General features: G+C 40.9%; 1 protein-coding gene across 4 annotated transcripts in view; it reads left to right on the top strand.

The window, feature by feature from the left end:
• Nucleotides 1-20,081, top strand: part of C6H10orf67 (chromosome 6 C10orf67 homolog) — a 91,004-nt gene that overhangs the window by 16,466 nt on the left and 54,457 nt on the right. For all 4 annotated transcript variants that reach the window (XR_008309401.1, XM_053258884.1, XM_053258885.1 and 1 more), the window contains exons 5-7: nt 766-918; nt 16,023-16,170; nt 17,591-17,649. Coding sequence is in view for 3 of the 4 variants with exons in the window: in XM_053258884.1 (XP_053114859.1) it covers nt 766-918; nt 16,023-16,170; nt 17,591-17,649 (360 nt within the window). In the remaining variant the exon portion in view is untranslated. The remainder of the gene's footprint in view (nt 1-765; nt 919-16,022; nt 16,171-17,590; nt 17,650-20,081) is intronic.

The raw sequence follows: 20,081 nt of genomic DNA, 5'->3' as shown, positions 1-20,081 counted from the left end.
TCTCCGCTGCTGCCCTGAGGCTTTGGAATGCGCTCCCTAGTGAAATAAGAGCCTCCCCATCTCTGACAATTTTTAAAAAGTCTTTAAAGATACATCTGTTCACCCAAGCTTTTAACTCATATTGTTTTAATTGTTTTAATGTTGTTTTTAGAATATTTTTTTTTTAAAAAATTGGTTTTTTCTAAATTGCTGTGTTTTAAATTGTTCTGTTTTTGTTTTTAACTAACATTTTACCTTTGTTTTTATCTGGTTGTAAACCGCTCAGAGACGTAAGTTTTGGGTGGTATAAAAATATGCTAAATAAATAAATAAATAGTTCTCAACAGATTTTTAACACTCAGTAATCAGATCCATAATTCCAAAATGATGACATGCCCAAGCAAAGCAGAAGATCTTTCTCAGATTCAAATTCACTATGATTTAAATTTACCATATATGGTCATTATTCAATAAAATGAATAATGTTTGAACTTGAAGAAATCCTACAAATTTCAAACTGTTCTTTCACTTCCTTTTTGCAAGCAGTTTCATAAAAAATTCTATGACATATATTTAATAACTTCAACTTTTCTAGAACTGTAATCTATGCCAAACAACAACAGGCCTCACCTACTAGTCCATTATAAATGCAATTATTTGGGAGCTGCAAAAAAAAAAGAGAAAGAAAATCCACATGGTTATAGGACCATTCAATTGCTGCTTCTGTACTCTGTGACTATGATCAAGTGCTTGGGTGTCTCACCAACCTTCCTCTTACTTTTACAGAAATATTTCCATATCGAGGAAGAACTTGAAGAAGGTGAAGTATCATTAGAAGAAAAGATAGACGCAATGAGAAGCAAGATCGAAGAGCAGTCCACTCGGATTCGAATGTTAGAAGAAGAACTAGAGGACTATCAAACAAAGGAAACCAAAGCGGTATGCTGTTTTCCAAAGCCTTTTGTGTATATAGATATTAAGTATTGCAATAGAAAGAGGCTGGAAAGCCTCTGTAGGATAGAACTGACAGCACAGCTTCACACGTCTTTTTCTTATACAGATATCATTTGGGTGTTGGGAAAAACACGTACAATCAAGAATGACTGTACAGAAACACGTACAGTCAAGAATGAAGAATAGACATTTATTTTAGGCACATGTTGTTAGCCACCCAGAGATGTAAGTTTGGGTGGGGTATAAATTAAATAAATAAATATAGTGCTATAGCTAGGACTGATCAAATTTTATTTATTTATTACAATGGTGTTTACGAGCTCTGTCAAAACTGTCAAGAAAATGACCTAAAAACTGGTGCTTTGAGACCTGCAGAAAGGAGAGGTAAACCTCAGTTGTTGCAAGGACATTGTGTTTTAAAGGAAGAGGAAAATCTTCCAGGAGTAGCCATGAGTACAATGCAATCTAAGATAAGCTCTTTCCAGACCTGTTGATTTCAAGGGGAAAGTGAAGTAAATGGCAGCTTTCAGATGTAATGCGGTTCTGCGCGCTCCCTCCCCCCACCCTCTCCCGTCTGCATTTGGATGCTCAGGAGCCTCCTCTCTGCAGTCAGCGAGACTGCAGAGAGGTGGAGAGGCTGTCTGTGCGGGTTTTCTTGACAGAAGGACAGCCTGCACAGCCAATTGGGCTGGAGTGAGGCAGAAGCTTCCTCCCTCAACTCTGGTTCCATGGGGCCAAAACTTTGGTGCCAGCATTTGGATGTAACGCTGGCACTGCAAAGCCAATGTTGGAGATGGTCAAACTCCACTCTGAACCAAAGGTTCAGATTGGAGTTCAGGGAGGAAAACCATAGGTTCCTCTTTGTCTTTAACTGCTGTTTTCCAGATTCAGACATATGGCTACAGAAATCAGAGGTGAAGGGACCTCCAGTTTCCTATTACATTCAAATTTGGCCTATGTTATCATCTGTTGACTTGATGGATTGGTCAGCTTTGGCTGGATCATGTCCTTTGTGATGAAACCAATGCAGAATTTCTTGAAGCAGCCATTAGCTTACTTCTTCATTGTAAATTAACAGAATCAATTTGGTTTTAAAAAAATGAAATGAATAGCCTTTGCTCGTAATATTTGCTAACTGTCCCTTTAAAAGCACAGCTTGTACAACTGCCCCCTCTTGTGGCTTTTTGCCATGCAGACACACTTGCATTAAGAAGGCTCATTCAAATCAAGTGTTTGTCCTCCTAATAGGAGACATCATGGGTGTTTTTTCCAGGGGAGGGCAAAATATACACAAAGTACGTCAATAGAAAGACAACCTAATGGCACAGCAGGGAAATGACTTGACCAGCAAGCCAGAGGTTGCTGGTTCAAATCCCTACTAGCATGTTTCCCAGACTATGGGAAACACCTATATTGGGCAGCAGCAATATAGGAAGATGCTGAAAGGCATCATCTCATCCTGTGTGGGAGGAGGCAATGGTAAACTCCTCCTGTATTCTACCAAAGACAACCACAGGGCTCTGTGGGCGCCAGGAGCCAACACCGACTCAAAGGCACAATTTACCTTTTCTTTTACTTCAATATAAATCACAACAGGATTTATCTAATGATAATCCTGCTTAGAGTAGATTCATTGAAATAATTGAGTCATGACAAAGGCTACAATCCTATATGCAGCCTACTAGTAATAACTTGGGAGTAAGCCCCATTGTATTCAGTAAGACGTCTCAGTGAACATGCATAGGATTGCACTCTAAGTACTATTGTATCAATGGGTCTATTCTAAACAGGACTAAGATGAGATATAAACCAACAAATTTATTACACTTATAGACCAGCATCAATACAGTATGATCAGAATTTAACACTAAATAAGTTTATTTAACAGAAATGCCCATTCCGGGGTGTGTGTGTAGGAGGTCACAAGTATATACTGTGGCACTCAGCTCATATTCCAAACAAACAGTCCTAAGCCTGAGCTAACTGGCAGACCAACTGATATAAGAAGGTATACAAATAGATTACAAAAAGAAAATAAGTTTTATAAATATATATAATGGGATATTATTTTCATTGCTTAGAAGACATTCCTGTTGCCTCAATTGCTGCTAGTATTTTAATTCATACACAGCAGGAGTATAGACTGGCAACCACTAAGGATTTTTAGGAATTTTCACATGATGGAGCTTCAGTCCCCCAAACAAACAAGAAAAACAAACTTTTCTTAGTTTTAGATAGACTGGTCTGACTCAGTACAAGGCAGCTTCCTATGTTTCATACTCTTTAACATTCCATTGACAAAACACCTTCCTTAAGGAAACATAAGAATTCCCTTACTGACAGATCCATCCAAAAGGGGCTGTGTATGTGGTTTGTGGAAATTTTGGCCACGCTGTGCTTGTGGTGTATTGTTTCCTTGATTGGTTCACCATGTGCACAATGTTCAGTTCAGCCCACATCTGGCACTAGTAACTTGTAAACACAGTAAACACATGTGGCATAGTCAAATGAGCAGCAAGTTGCATTTATGGTGAAGCAATCATATGGCCAAATAAGGAGGATAACAATTCCTCTTATCCCAATTAATCTGATCCCTGCCCCTGCCTTTCCTCTCTCTCCCTATGTCATTCTTGAAGCACTGAGAACAATTTCACAGGGAGGGGACATGTTTTACAGCAGTTACTCAGAAGGATTCCCTAAGCAACATCCCTAAGCGGGAAAATCAAGGAAGGGTTTAACTACCATGGCCAGCCTAAATTTGGAGGGGGGGTGTGTCACAAAGGTTGGGGTGGTCCAGTTCATATGGCCTTTTAAAGATGCAGCCTAGGGCATTTATACTGAAGTAGTGCAAAAGTCAACAGAAATTGTGATTTTCTAAATTAATGTATTTAATAAATTCAATTAAAAATTCACATGGTTAAAATAGTACAGCAACCAGCTTCAGAATTGATAATGAAGACATTGAAGTGGTGGATAGCTTCTGCCTTTTAGGATCGACCATCAACAATAAAAGATCCAGCAGTCAAGAAATACATTGCAGACTAGCACTTAGTAGGGTTGCAATGAAGGCTTTGGAAAGGATATTTAGATGCGGTGCCGTGTCTGTATCTACAAAGATTAGAATCATTCAGACAGTGCTTTTTGTGACACTCTATGGATGCAAACGCTGGACTTTGAAGAAGCAAGATAGAAAAAGTATTGATACTTTTGATCTTTGGTGCTGGAGAAGACTTTTGAGGATACCATGGACAGCCAGGAAAACAAACAAATGGATCCTAGAACAAATAAATCCAAAATTTTCACCCGAGGCACAAATGACCAGGCTCAAACTATCATACTTTGGACACATTATGCAAAAACCCAGCTCCCTTGAGAAGTCCATAATGCTGGGGAAAGTTGAAGGAAAGAGAAGAAGAGGACGGCCAGAAGCAAGGTGGGTGAACTCGATTAGGACAGCAATGCATTCACCACTGAGAGACCTTAAAGGCCAAGTTGGACAGATCATCCTGGAGAAAATCTATCTATGTGGTCGCTAAGAGTTGACACCGACTTGATGGCAATCAATCAATCAATCAATGCTCATCATTTATAACAAATAAAAATCTACATAGTTTAAAACTGTGAACTATGTTCATTAACCAACTACAACAGAGTATTGTTATTTATAACAAATAAAAATCCACATAAACTGTAAACTATTAAGCAAGCACAACAGGATTACTTCTAGTTTATAACAAAAAATTTCTTCCCAGATAGCAGATAGCAGCTGAGAAGCCCACAAGCAGAAGGTTGTGGACTCCCCTCTCCCACCTTGCTCCCCTGGGCACACAAATGTGCCCATTACACATATCAGAAATACAGAGGCCAAAGTAAACGATAGTCAGAGAGCAAAGTAAATCACACATCTGAATCTCATACACAGGAAGGCGGTCAGAAGGAATTCATGTCAGAGAGAACAGTAAACTTATCATTTCTTATTTATATCATGCTTTTCAGCAACACATTCCAAAAGTGGTTTAAACAGCAGAGACATTCAAATAAAATTTACAAAAATAAAATTTACAAAAATATAAAGATTATTTACACATGAGCCAATCAAAAACCTTAGTTGCAGAGGAAGATGGCTTTAAAAACATCTAGGAGCTTTTAACCCAGTCTAAGCAAGTATGGTTGCTTTCTTTTTCTGCATTGTTCTTCTCTGTGATGCTCTGTGTCCCATCACAGCCAGGTAACCTGGGAGCCAGCTAAGCACGCCTCCATGCCCTCCAGCAATCTGAACACAAAGCTCTCTGCAGGTAAATTCCAGCCAGAGAGAATGCAGATGGTTTGTCTCACAGAGAGGAAAGAAATGGGAGAATCTTTAGCTACCAACCATTATTTAGCCACAGCAAACAATAAGGGACAGATAGGGAGATATTTGCATAACAATCTGCCTTAGGCAAGTTTCAAATTTACACAGAAAGAAGAGCTTAAGTCAGGTCAGGTTTCTAGCTGCAGCTTTGCAGCTAAAGGGACAGAGACAAACATAATAACCATGTACAACACTCTTGGCTCCTCAGAGTGGGGTATAAATGTAAAAATTGAATGAATGAATGAATGAATGAATGAATGAATGAATGGAGTTCATTGAGGCTATGAGGTAGGGAGTTCTCTTTTACGTCCAGAATCCAGAGTGGTGGGCAGGTGCCTCCAATGCTGCACTTCTTTTCTGGAAGAGTTTATGAAAGAGGGAGGTGGCTGATGAGATTCAGGGCTCTGAACAATTAATTGGGGACCCTTGCCTCATGGGCCACCCCTGCTTCTGAGCAACTGGAATTAACTTAGGGTCATAGGAACATAGGAAGCGGCCATATACCAAGTCAGACCATTGGTCCATCTAGCTCAGTGTTGCCAGCGGCTTCTCCAAGGCTGCAGGCTGGAGTCTCTCCAGTGTCCAGCCTTATCTGGAGATGCCAAGGAGGGAAATTGGAACCTTCTGAATGCAAGCATGTGGATGCTCTTCCCAGAGTGACTCCATCCCCTAAGGGGAATATCTTACAGTGCTCACAAATCTAGTCTCCCATTCATATGCAACCAGGGCAGACCCTGCTTAGCAAAGGGGACAAGTCATGGTAATGGCTTTCCAAGGCTTCAGACAGAAGTCTTTCCAAGTGCACCTAGAGATGCCAGCAGGGCCAGTGCCAGACTATTTTGCAGAGCTGGTCTTGTGGTAGCAAGCATGACTTGTCCCCTTTAGCTAAGCAGGGTCTGCCCTGGTTGCATACGAAAGGGAGACTAGAAGTGTGAGCTCTGTAAGATATTCCCCTTAGGGGATGGAGCCGCTCTGGGAAGAGCATCTAGGCTCCAAGTTCCTTCGCTGGCATCTCCAAGATAGGGCTGCGAGAGATTCCTGCCTGCAACCTTGAAGAAGCTGCTGCCAGTCTGTGTAGACAATACTGAGCTAGATGGGCCTATAGTCTGACTCAGTATATGGCAGCTTCCTATGTTCCTAAAACTTGGAAGAAGCATATAGCCTTGACAGTATTATCCTCCAAGGATATGTCTAATCCTCTTTTAAAACCACCTAAGCTATTGGCCATCACCAGATCAGGCAGTGCATTCCATAAATGAATTATGAACTGTGTAAAGAAATACTTCCATTTCTCTGTCCTGAATTTCTTGCCAATCTGTTTAACTGGATGAATGCAGGTTCTAGTGTTCGAAGAGAGAGAAAAGCCAGGTTCTGCATAATTTTAAAACTCCTGCTTTCCGCTTTCTATTTTTTAAGTAGTTACCAACAACTGCTAAATTTAGTCAAGCTTTCAGTGAGAGCCTTTATAAAAAAGCTTTTTTGAAACTCCAAAAAAAGCTGATGCAGATGCAGACACAAATGCAGATCTGGGTGTGCATGTTTGCCTGCATCTCATTTAGATCCCATGGCACTAGCTGAATGTGACTTTTAGTGCAGATGGAAACGTACCCCCCTGTCAAAAGCAACTAGCTGTCACATCTGACTTGTAGCACACAGCCAGACCTGGATAATGTCCAGTGTTAAGAAAAATAATCTATGTCTTTTAACCTGATGGTTTTAATAATGTTCAGATAGTTATTTTATTTTATTGTGCTGTTTGTGATGGACTTGTTAACTACCTTGGGGAGATATATGTGTTAGGGAAGGTAGGATATGTATTCATATACTAAATAATAAATATCAGTTTCATTGCTGCAATAGTGGTAAGCCCCAGCATGGATCAGAACTCTAGACCTGTATGAGAGGGTGGTCTTGGTCATATTAATAAATGATAAATGTGTAAATAATGTGCAAATACTCCCTAAATTCCATCAAATTGCTTCACAGTGCATACCTTTATAACATATATTAGCTCCAGCTCAGAGCATGAATTTGTCAGTGGATACACTGTGGCATGAAACTGGCAATTCAGTAATTGTATGATGTGTTAGGGCTTAAAGCCTTCCAAAGTTAATTAACTATGTTTTGATTGCCACCCAGTTTCAATGGCTGTTATTTAAGTCTCCTGGTGCAAGCAAGCCCAAACTATTGCTGTGGGCAGATGGTAGCGAGAACCCTACCAGAAAATCTGCCACTCATACTTAACAGATTACTGTTGTTGCAGAAAACTGCCCCTTTGTTCATTTCGCTAATTAAATTGGGTGTCCTCGTTGCAACAGAAGACCAAATAGTTTATTATTTTATTTGCAGTTCTTGTTTGTAACAGAGGGTGGAGCTAGAGCAAAAGGTTAACCATGGAAAAACAGGCAACCTGTGCATTAACACAAGGTGAAGTTGCAACACAACTAGATGTTAGGGAACTGAAGTTTTCAAATTGTCAGGCAGGCTACATTTGTATTTTAAACCAGCACTTTGAAACATTACCCTTCCATCCACATCATTCATTCATTCCTAGTTTCATTTATGATAATGGTGGCTCCTGGAGCAGTGAGCCACAGCTAAATAACAAGTGTTTAAGCCTATTAAGTCTTGAAACAGTTCTTTAGAATGTCCTTTGAAACTCTGGATTTGCTCTGTAACCATGTAGAGTTAAACAATATCACAGGGGAATGTTGACTAATCGCTCTTTTGTACTGTTTGATGTTATTAACACCCTCTGGCAAATCTTTCTTGAAAACTTCCTAAAGGATTTCCAGATTTTTGATTTAAAAAAAAAAAGATTAACAAGATTAATCTTTTAATTCATTCGACTAGACTAATTCTTGTCTAGTACGACAAAGTAACTAGTAAGGGTAGTTAAACAACAAAGCTTACACATGGGAAGAAATTCACTTTGTAATGCCTGTCACAAGGTGAATGTGATTTGAAGGGTTATATCATTAATTTAAGAACATAAGAACAGCCCTGCTGGATAGGGCCCAAGGCCCATCTAGTCCAGCATCCTGTTTCACACAGTAGCCCACCAGATGCCACTGGAAGTGTACAGGCAGGAGTTGAGGGCATTCCCTCTCTCCTGCTGTTACTCCCCTGCAACTGGTACTCAGAAGCATCCTACATTTGAGGCTGGAGGTGGCCTATAGCCCTCCAACTAGTAGCCATTGATAGACCTCTCCTCCATGAAGTTATCCAAGTCCCTCTTACAGCCATCCAGGTTTTTGGCTGTCACCACATCTTGTGGCAGAGAATTTCACAAGTTGATTATGCGTTGTATGAAAAAATACTTCCATTTGCTGATCCTAAATTTCCTGGCAATCAGTTTAATGGGATGATTCCTGGTTCTAGTGTTATGCGATGTAATGTTACTCATTAGTAGCAATTTATTTTACCAATTAGTACACTCCATATCATTATTTTCTGAAGAAATAAACATGCAAGTTACCGTAATTGACAAATCATCAAACCACTGTTTGACTGAATGTTAGCTGCTGTACAATAGACTATCATTTCTCAAACCTGTGTTCCCAGATGTTGTTGGACTACCACTCCCATCATCCTCAGCCACAATGGACTCTGATCTCATCATCCTTTGATCATTGTGGCTGAGGATGATGGGCGTGGTAGTCCAAGAACATCTGGGGACCGAATCTGGAGAACCCCTGCCATAGATGTTGCTTAGTGCCATGTGCATAAAGATCATTACCATTGTCTGCCCTGCACTTACATGATCACCATTACTTTCCCTTAAGCAGTCCCTTTGACCACAAGAGCATTAATTCCAAGGCAATATTCTGCACAGCCACACATGTGTGTCCCATTGACACCTTATCCAAAATACATTTTACTCAGAAGTAAGTCTCATTGCATTCAGTAGCACTTACTTCCAAGCAGAGATGGCATTAGGGGGTGGCTCATGGTGCACCAGCCCCCAATGAACTGCTCAGGGCCCCAACTCATCAGGCACCTCCATGGCCCCTTCCAGAACAGAAGTGCAGCAGTGGAGACGTCTGCAGAGGATTTGGGAAAGAACTCCGAGCTCTGCTGCTTCCACCTGCAGAGGTACTCTATTATAATATTTAGAGACACTAAAAAACATTTGTAATTATTCTTGAGGGCTATGATTGAGTTTAATTATTAAAAGGGGGGCTGTGAGCCAGGGGCCCTGATCTTTTAAAAACCTAGCAATAAACCTGTTCCCAAAACAATGTGTTTTGCATTGTAACTTAATTCAATCTGATTGTCACCATTCAAATGATAATAAACTTAATAATAATAATAATAATAATAATAATAATATGAATATGTAAAAATATTATGGGACTTCCGACTACAAACAGACAAACATCTGCCACACAATACACCAGATATCACTGTAGTCGAGAAGAAAGAAAAACAAGTTAAAATAATCGACATAGCAATACCAAGGGATAGCAAAACAGAAGAAAAAGAAATAGAAAAAATCACCAAATACAAAGATCTACACATTGAAATTGAAAGGCTGTGGCAGAAAAAGACCAAAATAATCCCAGTGGTAATTGGCGCCCTGGGTGCAGTTCCAAAAGACCTTGAAGAGCACCTCAACACCAAAGGGGCCACAGAAATCACCACCAGCCAATTACAAAAAGCAGCTTTACTGGGAACAGCCTATATTTTGCAACGATAGCTAACCAACAGTATAATATAATAACCAACAGTATTGATGATAAAAGTCAGCCATCCCAGGTCCTTGGGAAGGACTCGATGTCTGGATAAAACAAACCAGTCAATAACACCTGTCTGACTGTGTAAACAAGAAATAATAATAATAATATGGAAAATGGAAAATAATGACCATCAGTCATGCTCTACAACCCCGCAGTGATGTAGATAGGCTATACCTCCCTCGCAGCTCAGGTGGAAGAGGAATGCTGCAAGTCCATCAAACAGTAGAGGACGAGAAAAGAGGCCTTGAAGAATATATAAAGGACAGTGAAGAAGATGCACTTCAAATGGTCAAGAACGAGAAACTATTCAACACCAATGAAACAAAGCAGGCCTACAATAAAGAACAAGTCAAGAACCGAGCAGAAAAATGGAGAAATAAGCCACTGCATGGTCAATATATCTGCACAATATGTGGAAAATCAGACATCTCCAAGACCTGGCAATGGCTTAAGGATGGCAACTTGAAGAAAGAAACAGAGGGTTTAATACTGGCTGCACAAGAACAGGCACTAAGAACAAATGCAATAAGAGCAAAAGTTGAAAAATCCAACACAAACAGCAAGTGCCGCCTTTGTAAAGAAGCAGATGAGTGGACCACCTAATCAGCTGTTGTAAAAAGATCACACAGACTGACTACAAACAAAGTCATGACAAGGTAGCAGGGATGATACACTGGAATATCTGCAAAAAATACAAGCTACCTGTAGCCAAAGATTGGTGGGGCCATAAAATTGAAAAAGTTGAAGAAAATGAAGATGTAAAAATATTATGGGACTTCCGACTACAAACAGACAAACATTTGCCACACAATGCACCAGATATAACTGTAGTCGAGAAGAAAGTAAAACAAGTTAAAATAATCGACATAGCAATACCAGGGGATAGCAGAATAGAAGAAAAAGAAATAGAAAAAATGACAAAATATAAAGATCTACAAATTGAAATTGAAAGGCTGTGGCAGAAAAAGACCAAAATAATCCCAGTGGTAGTTGGCGCCTAGGTGCAATCCCAAAACAACTTGAAGAGCACCTCAACACCATAGGAGCCACAGAAATCACCATCAGCCAATTACAAAAAGCAACTTTACTGGGAACAGCCTATACTCTGCGATATCTATAATAACTGCAACAGCATTGATAATAAAATTCAGCCATCCCAGGTCCTTGGGAAGGACTTGATGTCTGTATAAAACAAACCAGTCAATAATACCTGTCTGAAAGTGCAAATAAATAAATAAATAAATAATGATTCTGTGGCCCATAGGGGCCACAGAAATAACCATCAGCCAATTACAAAAAGCAGCTGTACTGGGAACAGCCTATATTCTGCAACGATATCTATAACAACAGCAACAACATTGACAATAAAATTCTGGCATCCCAGGTCCTTGGGAAGGACTCGATGTCTGGATAAAACAAATCAGTCAATAACACCTGTCTGACTGTGTAAACAAGAAATAATAATAACAGCCATCCCAGGTCCTTGGGAAGGACTCGATGTCTGGATAACATAAACCAGGTCAATAACACCTGTCTGACTGTGTAAACAATAATAATAAACAACTTTATTTGTTGGCTGCCACATAACAAACTGTTCTCTGGGCAACTCACAACAGAGCATATAGCTCTGGGCATGTAGAATTCTGTTTCAGGGTGGTGCTTACAGTATGATGTTTCTGATTAAAATTAGTGGCTACAGTCCTTCACAAAATTATGCCCACCCACCTGTCATTAACATCAATGTGACTTAGAATGCATCACAGAACTGCAGAAAAGAAATTTGTTCTATGACCTAGCTGCACCAAAGATTCAGTGTATGGATCTGTTCACGCTGTCATACAGCTGTTTTCACCCGTGTTGACTTCCAGGATCCCTTCCGTGGCCTGAACAGGTCATCGACATATTATTAACTATGGATTGGGATGCCTTTACTTCACTCTTCAATCCCAGAAGGGATTCCCAGAGCAATTGCTGAAAGCCATACTGTTCATAAACCTCATTAAAACCTATTTTAAACAGAATAGATGCTAAAACCAAATGAAAAGTGAAAACCATGTTAGGATTAAGCCATGTCAAGATTAGGACTCCATTGTGGCTGAGGATGATGGGAGTGGACAAGACAAAAATATAGTGTCTTTATGCCCTGAAGTCTCAAAAATTAGTAGTCAAAACATTTTCACATTAATCATTCTTTCAAATAATTTTTATTTTAGTGGCGCTCACCTTCTGCAGGTTTATGAGTACAACAACTGGGGCAGTGGTGGCTGAATGGGGGTGGAAAACGAGCTGCAAGTACTGCTCATTCCCACTCATCTCACCCCCGACTGCTTCTCTGTCTCTTGCTTCTGCTTGCCATAACCTTAACTCCAGGCTTGCAGGCTGGTATTCGCTGGATGGGAGATCATTTGGCAAATACCAGCCAGCACACCTGGGGTTAAGGTCACAGAAGGGTGAGGCAAGAGAGAGGCAGCCAGGATGGAGTGAGGGGAGTGCAAATAAGCCTCACCTGCAGCTTGTTTTCTGCCCACCCCCCACCCCCCTCAACCCTGCCTGTATCAACCACAACTGCTCTGGGGACCCAAGTCTGGGAGTCCTTCACTTGAATCATAGGAGTCCAAGTGCTAGAAATAATCCATCCACGTCACCAGTGTTGGAATTCAAGCCTTCTCCTAGCACTGGCATAAACTGCTGCCGCCAAAGGTTAAGGGACCAAAATCCAGGGACCAAATTATATCCACACGGCTAGAGCTTCCCCAACATAGCCTAGGAAAAGGCTGCTTCTCATAGATCCCTGCCTACCTTCCACACAATAGGAGCCAGCTGCATGGATGTTGCACTGGATCTAGTGGCTGATATACCACACAGTGCTCTGTCTGCCTTGCAACTGAGCATTTACACAGTTGCGCAAGAGCTCTCTTCTGCAAGACTGCAGAACTGTGCCAATGCAATTGCATTACAGAAGGCCTTTGGAAATGATGGCCCTCTATCACAGAACTGTGTTTGCACAATTCAATCTCCGTTCTTGTGCAAAAGCATTCCGGCGCAACCAAGCAAATGCTCCATTGCAAGGCAGATAGAGCATTGTGTGGTATGTCAGCCAATGTTTGGGAAGGGTAAATAGCTAGCTGGGCAGATCTGGATGGCACTGCCTCACTGGCCTAGGACAGGACGCCACTTTAGCTTTGGTGGCATAAAACTCTGTTGGCACCACAACCAAAGCTGCCCCATCAGCGGCCTGAATCACAGTCCATAATATCATTTGGGGACAGCATGGGCAACAGAAACTAATGAAAAAGTCAGCCCTTCAACCCTCAAGGACTCACAGTCTAGCTAGCACAAACACCCTACCAGCACAAAGAAGGACAAGGTCAACAGAAGAATTGGGACATTTTAAAACAGAGAGAAAGAGTAACTGAAGGGCCTCTGTAGATTATCTCCTTTCAATGGTACAACATGTGTGCATATGTTGCACATTTGTTACAGGGCATTTAGGGCTTTTTTGCTTAAGAAAAAAGCATTCTGTTTACATTTTTAAGCAATTAAAACAATCCTACATGCTAGACAGTAAAAAAAAAAACATTTTATCATTTTTAGCATGAGTATAATATGGATCAGTTGTTATTATTTATTTATTTATTTATTACATTTATATCCCACTCCTTCCTCCAAGGAGCCCAGAGCGGTGTACTACATACTTGAGTTTCTTTTTCACAACAACCCTGTGAAGTAGGTTAGGCTGAGAGAGAAATGACTGGCCCAGAGTCACCCAGCTAGTTTCATGGCTGAATGGGGATTTGAACTCTGGTCTCCCTGGTCCTAGTCCAGCACTCTAACCACTACACCATGCTGGCTCTCTCTCTTTTTGTTTTTTGGCACCCAATCACATACTGATGGAGAAACAGCCAAGGGCATTACAAAATGGCTGTGCGAGCGTCATAGGCACTTATTGATATCTGACTGGGATATTCACTCGCCCTCTCCAATGCAAAACCACACTTCTCACTTATTTAAAAACAAAAGTTAGGAAACACAATTCACTTTACACAAGTCCATGTTCCCCCTCTTTCACTACGAGCAGACTAGTGACTGAGCTGTAGCACTAAGACTTGCCAGACTTTCCACAAAGGCTAGCATGCATTTGGTGCATCTTGCATGATGATCTGGACAAATGCTAAAAGGGGCAGAGAAGCCCAGTTCTTTCCTATTCGCTCCTGTTTTTCATCCTGGTTACCCAAGGCACACCTGTTCTGAGGCTGCTTGCCCCAGGCCACAAATTAAGGGTGCCATTAAGGTGGTGGATTTGGAGACTGGCAGATATGATGACCTACCAAGGTCTTTTTTGCTGTAAGCCCCATTGAAATGAACAAGATCGCATGGTGGTAAATTTGGATTTCTTGCTCTAGGCAGGCACCCAAATGCCTTAGGCTGGCCTTACTTATGATCTACTGCAATACAGACTAACTGTATTGTAAATTGGGCAACAAGCAGGTATAAAGACTGGAAAATATTATAATTTATATATTTCTTTTTAATCCCTTTTTTATTCCTCCAGCATGCATGGTCTTCCCTTCCCTCATCTGATCCTCACAACAACCCTGTGAGTAAGGTTAGGTGGAGACACAGTGACTAGTCTAAAGTGGCTCTATAAGGGGGGAATGAACCCCATTCTCAGGTCTTAGTCTGACACTCAAACCACTATACCACACAGGCTCTAAAAACTAGATAAACTACATTTTAGTTATAAATAAATGTGATCTAGACAGCACTTGGCTAAATATTAAGTTTTCTAAAATTCAGATCTCAATTTCAAGATGCTAGTTGCTCTTTTAATAATTTGTTTCTTTGTTTTTCATCTTCAGATTAAAAAGGATAACTCTGCTTTCAGATGCCATATCAATCTAATTACAGCACTATTCCCTTTTAATAGGAAAACTGTTAACCCATGATATTTTTAAGGATTTCAGAATTCAGTATGATGTTCTGGCATCTTTGTAAAGTTGTGTTTCAACTTTCTGCTCTCTTTAAAAGAAATATGTGGCACTAAAATCTCGACAGCCACTTGACAATATATGCAAATGTGTTAAATAGCTTTGAAGCCAGAAGAAAGAGTCGCTCTCCCAATAAGCTTGGATGCATACGAAGTCTTTTCCATAATGAATGTGGCAAGATTTTAACAAAGGGCATGCATAATAAAAATGTAAATGAGTTTGCTTTACCAAAAGTATAACTTTAACGTCTTTTGTTGCATGCTGTCCTGGAACTTTCCTACAAGGTTATCACTGACACTGTTTGCATGGAGATTTAAACCAGAGTCTTCAATGGCATTAAAAACCCCTGAACGGCCTATGTGTGATGTGCATGCAAAGCTATCTGAATGTTCACAATATGAATTGCCTCTGGGTGGCACCAAGCAGAAAACCAACTGTGTTGGTATCAGGTTGCCTGATGGACTCCATGCGGCTCCCAGCCTGGAAATTTCACCGATTTGACATGTGATGTGCTCCTCGCGGCAATGGCAGTGCTGTCACTGAGAAACGGCACAAAGAGGACAAGCCCCCCTTTTCCTTAGCTGTGCACTTCGCAGCCCCCTGGAGTTGCCTGTCCATGGTTTCTCCTGCCTGCCTAGTTACGGACAGCACTTCATAAACACCAAGAGAAGTGTGGGTGGATAGGCCCCAGCTGCCTTCCTGGACTCCGTCTCCGCAATAAATTGACCTGAATGATGAGGGCAAACAAACACTACGATATGCATTATTCCTGTCAGTAACCCATCCCCATGTGTTACCGTCTTTGTACATTGGGTACCACAGTCTTTTTTCCGGCAAGTTCTATTTAGTCTCTGCATTTTCCCTCCCATTCATATTATAACTAATATGACAGGATTCAGAAAATTATATGAGAGCTGCATTGTATAATTATTGTGTGCCTGGGTGGCATATTTACATCTTTTTTTCTTTCACGCTCATGCTTTAGACATAAATGGCTGCTTAATTTTTCAGCTTACACAACACGAGGAAGACATTGAAAAAGACATGCTGCTTCATCAAGAAAATTGGGAGTTCAAACAACAGATTGCTAGCCTTAATCAAAAGCTCTTATACCTCCACGAAACTGTGAAGCATAAAGAGAAAGAGAAAGCTGATTTAGGTAAAGTTTCACACAGGAGAAGAAATCAAATTGACTTGGAGAGAGAGAGAGAGAGAGAGAGAGAGAGTGAGGATTAGGAAAATTAACATTCAAAATCTGTCAGGTCCCAAAATGTGACCCGGTCCTTGAGCTTTGCCTGTTGTCTCTGTAATCTGAGATGGTTCTAAAAATCTGAACATTTTCATACTTATTTCAGTATGTGTATTCTCCTTGTATTTACTGATGAGAAAAGATTTGTCATCCAAATGAATGAATGTTAAGACCTCTGAAGTTTACACTTAAAAGTGATGATATTGTACACACTACTCAAAAATACCCCCAAATCTTTTTATTAAATATTTATACTTGCAGCGAAGCAACAAATCTTGTCTCTTGGCCATTTGATGATGAGGTATAATAAGAAATGTATTTATATGAGGTACAGGCATTTGTGTCTTGCTCTCAGGGGTAAAAATGATATTTTTCTGCTGGTGTGTCAGATCTGAAGAAAGTTCATATATTCCAGAATTCTTTTTGTATGTTTTGCAATTCATCTTGAAAAGATGCTAGAATATGTGGCATCTGAAAAGTGGTGTGTACGTATTCAGTAATGCCAATGCCAACATGTTCAGAAAAACATGCCTCTATGTACAATTTACCTCTTCCCTTGTCATTGTTTCATGGTAACAATTGAAACTCAGTAATTTGTGACTACAACTATGAATATTTATATACCACTTTGTGGTCAATTTTTAATCCTGCCTTCTGTGACCTCAAGGGAACCCAGGCAGTTTACAAACTTTACTGCTAAAATGCATATTTATTATTTATTTTTTAACATATTTGTATACTGCTCAAAATGCAATATCAAACTATTATGAACAAAACCATGAATACAAGTCATTTAAAACAGCCATCCTAACAACAGCAAACCAGCTGTGAGGTAATTCTAGCAGCATATGGGACGATAGGGATAATGACATAGCAATACCTTTGGGCAAGATTATGAGTTTCAAATGAAGCCATTATATTAAGGCTGTTTTTGTCACCTCATCCAATGGTCTCCCCCCCCCCATCATCACAAACGTAGCTTGAGCAATAAAGAACCACCTGCTAAAGCACTTTGTATTAGCTGTGACTAACAGCAAGGATGTGCAAGGCTAGTGTTAATGAAAGAGATGGGCGCTCGGACACACTTGGCTCTTGAACTTATTTCTTAATCTCTCTCCCTCCGACCAGCCAGCTGAACAGCAGGAAGAAGGCTGCGAATGTCAAGGGCAGTTGTGAAGGTCACCATTCTACCCCAGCCTTCATCCACTATGCATTCCAATCGGCATACAGACTGACCTGTAGTGCACAATATGAATCTTCTTAAATAGCCATGTAATTTCATGGTCTGCTTTTTCTCCCCCCCCCCACCCCCCATTCCCACTTCTTTCAGATACTGAAATCAGACAAATGCAGGACAAAAGAGAAAGAGATCTGAAGACAATAGAAAAGGTACTGTATTATTTATTTATTTTTGACAGTGATGAATTAACTAGAATACAAAGGCACAAGAGCGAACGAGTTATCCGCAGCATATAGACACAAGACTGTTCAAAGGCTGACCGTCCTTCTAACTGTCCCGGCTTTTGTGCTCAGGTTTATATAAGCCACTATTCTTCATAGATCAAACAAGATGGTATTCTTTCTTTTAGAATATATAGTTATTTGAGGCCCAGAACGACACACCTCAGAGTCCTTGCAATCTGGGTCAGTGTGTGCTCAAGCCTTTGAACCCTCTTGGGGTGCAGAAAGGAATAGGCATGTGAAATAACAATCCTTGCCACTGACAGACAGTATGAGGCTTCCATACTGACTAGGTCTGGTATGAATACTTGAAGCCTGGCTAATATTCTGCTTGCTGTACTTCAGGCAAGGCCACCTTCAAGCTTCAGGAGGCCCTTAGCAAATTTCCCCTTATAGGTCCCCTTCTACCTGATTGGGCCCTGAGAGAGCCTCTGTGCCTCTGTCACACAAACACTGTGGTTGCAGAGGTGGTCCCAGGAATCAGCATGGGCCCTTCTGATGGCCCTGGAACCTCAGAAGCGACCCAGTGACACCACCTCAGACTTCAGGCTTGAACTTCTAGGTCAGGTTATGGACTTTGGGAATCCTGTTGGAGGGGTAATCTCCTCATATGGATTTATTGCACGGCTGCTCTCACACTGTATTCAGTGTGGCACATCAATATAATTTTTGTTGTGTACTTTTCAAAATTGCTTTTGATAACTATGATTGTTAACATAACAATCTATGTTGCTATGGGGCTATGGGGTGGAGACTGCCTTGGTCGGCCTGATGGATGATCTCCAGCTGGGAATTGACAGAGGAAGTGGGACTCTGTTAGTCCTTTTGGACCTCTCAGTGCCTTTTAATACTATTGACCATAGTATCCTTCTGGAGCATTTGAGGGGGTTAGAAGTGGGAGGCACTGCTCTGAGGTGGTTCTGTTCCTATCTCTCGGGGAGGTTCCAGATGGTGTCCCTTGGAGACTGTTGTTCTTCAAAATCTAAACTTTTGTATGGTGTCCCTCAGGGCTGGGAGAGATCATCAGGAGATTTGGTGCAGGGTGTTATCAGTATCCTGATGACATCCAAATCTGTTTCTCCATGTCAGTATTATCAGGAGAAGGCATAACCTCCCTGAATGCCTGCCTGGAGGTAGTGATGGGCTGGATGAGAGGTAACAAGCTGAGGCTGAATTCAGATAAGACGGAGGTACTTATTGTGCGGGGTCGGAACCCGGGAGATGATTTTGATCTGGCCCATTCTGGATGGGGTCACACTTCCCCAGAAGGAACAGGTGCGCAGTCTGGGGGTGCTTCTGGACACAAAACTCTCTCTGGTGTCCCAGGTTGAGGCAGTGGCCAGAAGTGCCTTCTATCAGCTTCGGCTGATACGCCAGCTGTGTCCATTTCTTGAAATAGATGACCTCAAAACAGTGGTACATCTGCTGGTAACCTCCAGACTGGATTAATGTAATGTGCTCTATGTGGGGCTGCCCTTGTATGTAGTCTGGAAACTACAGTTGGTTCAGAATGTGTCAGCCAGGCTGGTCTCTGGGTCATCTAGGAGAGACCATATTACTCCCATATTGAAGGAGTTACACTGGCTGCCGATATGTTTCCAGGAAAAATACAAGGTGTTAGTTATAACCTATAAAGCCCTAAATAGCTTGGGCCCTGGGTATTTAAGAGAATGTCTTCTTCATTATGAACCCCACCGCCCATTGCAATCATCAGGAGAGGTCTGTCTGCTTTTGCCACCAGCTCGTCTGGCGGCTACTCAGGGACGGCCCTTCTCCGCTGCTGCCCTGAGGCTTTGGAATGCGCTCCCTAGTGAAACAAGAGCCTCCCCATCTCTGACGATTTTTAAAAAGTCTTTAAAGATGCACCTGTTCACCCAGGCTTTTAACTGATACTGTTTTGATTGTTATTAATGTTGTTTTAGAATATTGTTTTTAAAATTTTAAATTGTCATATTTTATATTTCTTTATTTTTTGTTTTTAACTAATGTTTTAATGTTGTTTTTATTTTGTTGTAAACCACCCAGAGACTTAAGTTTTGGGTGGTATTAAAAAAATATGTAAAATAAATAAATAAAATAAACATAAGACATGGAGTTCAGATACCCCAAAGCCCAGGATCTGGGAAAAGGAGGATCTAGGATACTACAGACCATTAGTCCATTTTCATTATCAGGGAAGATACTAGAACAAATTATAAAGCCATCAGTCTATAAGCATCTTGATAACAATGCAGTGATTCATTGGAGCCAGCCAGCATGGATTTGTTAAGAGTAAATCCTGCCTGATTAATCTTATCTCCTTTTGTGATCAGGTTACTAGCATAGCAGGTAGTGGGAATTCTGTGGTCGACATTTCCTCC

The sequence above is a fragment of the Hemicordylus capensis genome, chromosome 6 (assembly GCF_027244095.1).
Source record: "Hemicordylus capensis ecotype Gifberg chromosome 6, rHemCap1.1.pri, whole genome shotgun sequence".
NCBI classification, from domain to species: Eukaryota; Metazoa; Chordata; class Lepidosauria; order Squamata; family Cordylidae; genus Hemicordylus; species Hemicordylus capensis.
This window is presented reverse-complemented; position numbering and strand designations above follow the sequence as displayed.